The sequence below is a fragment of the Fusarium coffeatum genome (genome assembly GCF_003316985.1).
Source record: "Fusarium coffeatum strain FIESC_28 chromosome Unknown BRIP53273_contig_10, whole genome shotgun sequence".
NCBI classification, from domain to species: Eukaryota; Fungi; Ascomycota; class Sordariomycetes; order Hypocreales; family Nectriaceae; genus Fusarium; species Fusarium coffeatum.
Window position 1 is genome coordinate 77,868 of NW_022157809.1, and position 7,595 is coordinate 85,462.

The following is a 7,595-nucleotide window of genomic DNA, read 5'->3' on the forward strand; positions in this document are numbered from 1 at the left end:
GATGGGGTCAGTGGATGAAGAAGATAGGATAAATCAATGCCAAAGAGCAATTCCTTTCAAATTATATGAAACATCTTTTGTGAATGCGTGAATGTGAATGACATGTCAGATATCATGAGTCCTTTTACTATCTCTTTTTGTCCCAGTTGTGACATCCCGCGCCTCCAAACGCCCAGATAAGCAGAGACCCAATTGACCAAAGCAGAGATGAAACGACCCTTGCCAATTCATTTTCTTCAAACCGCAACGCATTCTTTGAATGAGGAGAAAGAATTGAGCGAGATGAATGAATGTTTAGCTACAACGACTTCTGTCACTTCCTTGCAGTGTCAAGAGAGTGAAGCGACCGCAAGTTGAGATGAATATTAACACGTGACTTGGCGTTTGTCGTCATAAATACACCCAAGTGCTGCACTCACCATATACCCTGGAGGTAAGTGCGACCAAAGCGATTTCTTTCCTCTCAAACACCACACTTTTTATTTATTCTGAAAATCCTTCAAGATCGTCAAAATGAATTCTAAAAATTCGAGCGGCGCTCAGAGCGCAAATGAAACACCAGCTCTGAACGTTGAGAATCGACGTATGACCCGGAGCGCCACCAGAGCACTCCAACAGCAGCAAGCGGGTCCTTCACCAGCAGGTGTTAGCGAGAAGGACGACCAAGCTCCACCACTTTCCACCAACAAGACACAGAAGACGAGTAAGATCAAGAAAGAAGAAAGTGACGATGAGAAGCCCAAGAAGGCCGTCCGTGGCAAGAAACAGGCGAAGAAAAACTTGACAGCGCCCGCTTCTAACAACAAACGGAAGGCGACCAAGATCAAGAAAGAGGAAGATGACGATGAAAGTGATGAGAAGCCTATGAAGGCAGTCCGAGTCAAGAAAGAACTCGACACCAAGGAAAACCTATCCGCGCTTCCCGCAAACAACAAAAGAAAGGCGAGTGAGATCACTAAGGAAGAAGACGATGATGATTTCAAGCCCGAGGAGGCGAGTGGCATCAAAGATGAAGAGGACCACACGCCCAAGAAGGTTGCTCCAGCCAAGAAGATGATGAAGCTTGGAGGAGAAAAGCGACTTCGCAAGTTTCGAGATGAGCCTCCGAAGCATTGGCAAGGTGTCTACGACCGGGCTCAGACTGAGCGCTTCTATGTCCTCAACCGAACTCGAATCGGTACTGAGTCTGGCCCGGAAGAGTATGTCGAAATGACGGGCTCGACTGGCAACATCTATACTGTCCACATCGGGCTGCGCATCACCTGTACTTGTCCACACCACATGCGTGGCTTTGCGCAGTGTAAGCATATCTGCTTCGTAAGTTCCACTCCTCGCCTTCTTTTCACCATACTAATCTTCACAGGTTATGAAGAAGATTCTCAACGCGCCCGACGAACTTCTTTACCAGCAAGCTCTTCTTAGCACCGAGCTTCAGTCCATATTTGAGTCTGCACCTGACATCTCTGCGTCCCAGTCTCAGTCCGAGTCCCAGGAAGAGTCCGACAAGCGCAAGCCTATTGAGGGAGATTGCCCAATCTGCTACTGCGAGCTCAAGAAAGAGGATGAGAAGAAGCCCAGTCTTGTCTGGTGTGCAGCGGCCTGTGGCCACAACTTTCACTCGCAGTGTTTTAAGCTGTGGGCACGAAACAAGTCCGGCGCGGACGTCACCTGCCCTATGTGTCGCAGCGCCTGGAAGGGCGACGGTAAGTTGGAGGCGGTTGTGGAGAAGAGCAAGGCTGAGTTGTCCGAGGGGTATCTTAATGTTGGTGATCAGCTGGGTGTCGGTCGTATCCGAGGTATGTTAAGCTCGAGATTTGCGAGTGTTGTTTCGTTACTGACTTTCTCTTAGACACTTCGACCTACTCGCGGGGTTCGCGTGAATACCTCGAAGAGCTGGCTTTTAGCATGTATGACTAGTCAAGTCGCGCCGAAGCGACCAACATGACGAGATGAGCCTTTTCTTTTGTGCCAGCCATCAGGAAAAGCGATCGCATCTTCTTTTTCTTTCTTTTTCTTCCCTTTTTTGCAATCAGGCGAAGTCACGACAATCGGCGTACTTCGGCCTTTTCCACAGGAGCATGACGATTTCTGCTACCAGCCCAGAAGAAGTCATCACAACTTCTTTTTCAGCGAGGAGTCAATGGCACTCGGTCTGCTTCGGCCTTTGTCACAACAGTACCGGACGGAGTACGGGAACGGATCTCTCTTGTACCAACTACGAAAAGTCTTTGCAGATTCTTGTTTTGCGATGCGACAATGAAAGCCGGCGTGCTTTGAGTGTTTTCCCCAAGGAAAACAGTACCGAATAGGGGAACGGGGCGTTATCTTTGAATTTTTCTGCGACGATAGACTACCTGAGCTCGAGCTCAATGAACGAATGCGATAGATTGATTGTACATAGAGAAAAGTACCTGATTTTGACACAATATTATGATGAGTGCCCGCTGTGAGTATACTGTGATGGAGATGAGCTTGAACAACGTGACCATGTCTGAACCCGCGTGCCTCGGTGGGCTGGTAACGGAAGAATCGTCCTAGAGGCATAATCAGCCAAACAAAAGAAGCCAAAATGCTATCTAGTACGTGCTAGTATAAGGTGGTCAACTTGTTTCATCTCTTGTGCTTTCGGCAGCCAATTATTCTGACGCCCTGAGCTCGGAGTTTGTACCCTGAATAGTCTTGAAATAGAATCTGGTGTATTGGACTGCGTCTACGATTGGGCCAAAGTCAATGGAGGCTGCTGTATGTGTCGAAACAGTCGCGGGGTTAACCAGACAAACAAGAGACACTTGTCCTCTTGTGATAAATCCAATATGTCCGCAGCCCGAATTTTCAATAATAAGTTGCAACTCCGCAAAAGGGAAACTCTAAAGCTGAAACTCGGGCCACCGGCGGTGGACTTCGGCGGTTTCGGTGGGTCCCCTCCGAGTTTCTTGATCTCCACCGCCGACATACCGACTCCGCCGCCGAATAGAAGTGAATAAAAGATCGTGCGGCGCTCAGTAAACATGTGAACACATAGCAATCATCATTAGATCTTCTACGCTAAGCAAAATGTCTAAGTTACCATCTACCACTCAAACCCTAGTTGCGCCAAGGAAATGTCTCCCAGCCGAGTATACAGTCGTGGAACAACACATGCCGAGCATCACAAAGCCTGACCAAGTCCTACTCAAAATGGGAGCAGTTTGTATCAATACTGAGGACACAAGGTTTCCTTCCGGACAGTTTCGCATCCTTATTGGTGATCGGCTGTAAGTAACATAAGCGCTGAACCCAAACTAAACTTACACAACTCCAGGAAGTTCCCTTTTCCGCTCGGCATGGAAGGATCTGGAACAGTGATCGCTGTCGGCTCAGAGGTCACTGACTTTCAAGTCGGCGATAAGGTCTATGGCGCCGAGTATGAAAAGCCTATCCTTACTCGACCACCCGCGGGTTGGTGTTCAGAGTACGTCGTCACAGAGGCAAAGTTTCTTCACAAGAAACCCGACCATATCTCCTTTGAGGAAGCTGCTGCACTTCCAGCTTTGACAGTGGTTGCATATCAGACCATCAAACGCGGTCTTCAACACCAAGGGCGAGATGACCTCGCTGGTCAGACAGTGTACATACCCGCTGCTCTTAGCGGAACTGGCTCCTTGATGATCCAAGTCGCAAAGAATTACTTTGGTGCCGACAAGATTATTTCAACAGTATCCACGCCCAAGATGGCTCTTATAGAGGAATATCTCCCTGGGCTGGTCAACCAACTCTACGACTACAAAACCCAAAATGTAGTCAACATGGTTGGTCCAGGCACAGTTGACTTTGCAATAAGCACTCAGTTCTCCACACTAGATGAGTGCATATCTGTCCTCAAGCCAGATGGTATCCTCATGAGTATCGCCAGTGTACCCAAGAGTGGAGTTATGCTTGAGATGCTGGGTCCGAAACACTTCCCGGGCTGGCTTGGATGGATTTTAGATACGTTTCAGTGGTGGTATACTTGGAAGCTACGGGGTACAAACATCAAGTATGAGTTTCTGTCTGGGAATCCAGGGATTATGGAGGACATGAAGGTTGTTGAGGGCATGATTAAGGATGGCAAGGTCAGAGGGATCTTTACGGCTGTTGATTTTGGAAATTTGGGGGATGTGAAGAGGGCTTGTGATAAAGTTCTTAACCTCAAGGGTGATTTGGGCAAGTTGGTGATCCGGATGTAAGGAGTTGATTGGATCTTTGTAACTTCTTGACATTTGGTAGGTCTGATTGGGGGAATAATTGCTTTATGAACGTTGATTGCTATTTGCTCTATCATGATTGGTTCATATGACACTCTCAGGTATTGATTGAGTTGCTGATTGCCGCAACAAGCTCTCGTTTGCTACCTCTTATCAAGCTTTGCTTCCACGAAATCTTGCGAATCTGATCGCTCGCACCAAACATTAAATCAAGCAGGACAAATATTCTTCCCAACCCTTTTCCAAAATGAACACGACACTCTTTCCCTTTCCCAACACTGACTTCCTCTCGCCACCATACTCACCACGCTTTGCCCTCCAGACACTGATATCGTGACCGAGAAACACCAGCTACAACACCATCACACCTACATCACACCTACATCACACCTACATCAACAACAATTTCTAGACACGATGGGTCGCTCAACAAGAGGATGCAGGGCTCCCAAGCACAAAAGGAGCCCAAATTCCAGCCCAAAGATACCGGGCACTCCCATGACTGTGGACTCCGACTGCCCAAGCACTCCTTGGGACTACGATGCAACAGAGTCCCCGTACCAAGAAGACAATCTGTTCTTCTTGGAAGACAAATGCGCCTACTATATCACATGGCCCATTTGTCGCTTCCTCTGGCGCATATTTCTATACCCCCTGTGGATAAGTGTTCTCCGACCGACTGTCTGGGATATGCTACTTAGACCACTCCTACGGATACTGGGAAAGATTCCCTGGGAATGGATATGTGTCCAGGTCTTGTGGGAAAGAATAATAGTGCAAGGTCTCTGGGAAGAGCTGCCGTCTCTTCTCCTGTGGGCCGTGTCTCTTCCTCTGTCAGCCTTGAAGAGACCCATATCCGCACTCCAATGCTTCTGGGGGAAGTACTTCGTGCCCATAGTCGTCGTCCTCTGCCTCAGATGTTATAGATCCTATCGCACCTTCTATCGCGACTTGGAGCCAGTACGCCGACACATCTTGCGCCCGATAGTACACCCCATCCTCCGCGCTCTCCTGGGGGCACACAGAGTGGCGTTGTACTTCTGCACGTGGTTATCCTTCTCGATCTGTTCTGCGTCGGATAGAGCGTATACTTGGGAGCGAGGGGTAAGTCCATTGTTAACTGTTTGAAGGGCATAGCTAACGAGGTCACAGTATCGACCCACTACGGCTGAGTATTCTGAGTCGACGATCACGGAGTTTCCTGTGATACCGCACCAGGAGCCGTATACAGTGAGAGGGTTTCTTTTTGAGCTTCTGTTTGGGAATTGGTGGAGGTGGTGATTTCTGGAGAGGATACTATGAGAGCCTTGTCGAGATTGGTTGTTGTTGCTGCTCCCATGGACGATCTGCCTTTTTACCTCTGGAGTTGTTGACGTACATGATCTCTTGTTTTGTATTGCGTTTGGGAAAACATAGCGCAGGAGTTGGAGTTCTATCAAGTCTTGATATCTGTTTATTGTATTTTGTACCAACCGTTGGAGTTCTTCATAATTAGTCTAACAATAGAAACATTAAACCCTTCAGAGTACAACCAACTTGATCAACAACGGCATACTGTTACACAAACTGTTCCTCCATTACATCTCACTCTGCCTTGTTATAATTAGTCAACATCCACGATCTGTCGTACTCCCTGCTCCAACAGTCTTGCATTACTCATCCAGCCTCGATGGTGTGCAAATGTGCAACACACAACGCTCAGCATGGCGGCACCGCCTCGAGCTGCGGCTCTTTTGTCGGCGCCTATATGAACTGGTTGCTCTCTTTAAACGCCGTTACACCTCAGATCTTGAACCCTTTGTCCTCTACAATCTCCGTCTTCGTGGTTGACAATCCCTATTCTTTGCCCTACATCATTTTCTTTTATCCAAGTTTTTGTTCTTCAAAGCTTCTCTTGTCCAATCGCCAAACAATGTCAGAAGAAGTCAAAGTAGCTATTGCCTATTCTACGGCTGGACTATTTGTGTCCTGTGTTGGGGTATTCTTTGCGTCCTAGTGCATAAGGACCGGAACAAGTGGAAGAAAAGATTCAAGAAGTGGACTTGTCGATAAGAATGAGCAACCAAACAACATTACTTTTTGACTTAAGGTACATTGTCGAATTTTCCCTAGACTTTGCAAATATTAACGCTATTACAGAATGCTCTCAACGAACCGACCGAACGAAGCATGACTAAACAATGCCCTGATGTAACGACGTCAAGCAAGTCGATAGGCAATGCAGAATTCAGTACTAATTGCAGTCCCCGGCTTGCTATTTAATTCGAGAAGGATGTACTATAAGGCTGAACTTGTTAACCTCAGGTTAGACAAGAGTCTGTGATTCAAGCGACATGGATTGTGGATAGTTCGGGGGGATATTTCGGATGCGTATGAATAGAAATAATACTGGGATACCGGATGTGTAATTATATTTGACTTAGCTAGTCGATCAATTTTTGCTTCTACGACTTAACTGTACAAACATCAAATATAAATTCATTAATGCTATTATCCTGTGCCGTAACACGTAAATAGGTCAATAAACTCTTCCCTAAATGTGAAGAGTCAGACATTCAGCTTTAAAGAACTGCAAATGCGAGACAACTGTGCAACATTCTATCTTATAGCATTTCGTCTTGCAAGCAGAGAGAATCCAACCATGTTATTAACGGGAGACATGGGCGGGGAATGGGAAGCTTTATTCAGAATGGCCAAGCCGCTCGTTTTCTCCATCCTCGCCTGCCTATTAATCTTGGTGAAGATGGTTCTATTAATTCCTCTGTCAGCTGCTAACAAGGTTCAATTCGACCACCTAATATCCATGGTAAGGTCTTTATGATAGCTTCATACCATGTACCGCATAGCGTCATGTGACAGCGCGTAAAGTACTCACGAAGGTACATAGTAACTAAGTGTTCAATTCCTTGCGTGGGAATCTTTTAGCGACACACCTATGGCAGAAATCGCCAGAGAGTGGACATCCATCATATGGATGGCTTCGTATGTACCGACTCAGCACCCCTGTCGCGGGTTAGAGAAGTCTTCACCCAAGACTCGAATAAATAAGCAATTAATACGTTTCCATATCACGTTCTCAAACGCCCATCTTCTAAATTAGATGCGCACTCCTGAGAAAGCAGTACCTTAACACTCTATAGAGTCGTCCAACATGAGTGATCTATCTACGGAGGCTATTGTAACTATCATTAGTACAATTCCAGGATTACTTGTGTCAACTTTAAGTGCTTGGTTCGCATATAAAGCACTATGTCGCCGCAATCCCGCGCCCCACGATGTCGAAACCTTGACTCTTGAACTTGCTCTAGTACAATTTAATCCAGCTTCTCGGTATAGCTATATCCTCCTTCATTTATCTTCACTTTATGTATC

At 46.8% G+C, this 7,595-nt stretch overlaps 2 protein-coding genes across 2 annotated transcripts; both read left to right on the plus strand.

Annotated features, from left to right (window-relative positions):
- Window positions 1–513: 513 nt before the first annotated feature.
- On the plus strand, window positions 514–1,917 carry FIESC28_00461 (uncharacterized protein; the record flags this gene model as incomplete). The annotated part of the gene is made up of 3 exons (XM_031154612.1): window positions 514–1,317; window positions 1,364–1,796; window positions 1,850–1,917. The coding sequence occupies 3 exons, from the start codon at window positions 514–516 to the stop codon at window positions 1,915–1,917; spliced, it is 1,305 nt and encodes a 434-aa protein (XP_031021351.1).
- A 1,137-nt stretch (window positions 1,918–3,054) lies between these two features.
- Window positions 3,055–4,205, plus strand: FIESC28_00462 (uncharacterized protein; the record flags this gene model as incomplete). Its single annotated transcript, XM_031154613.1, has 2 exons — window positions 3,055–3,254; window positions 3,302–4,205. 2 exons carry the CDS (start codon window positions 3,055–3,057, stop codon window positions 4,203–4,205), a joined length of 1,104 nt encoding a protein of 367 aa, XP_031021352.1.
- Window positions 4,206–7,595: the final 3,390 nt, after the last annotated feature.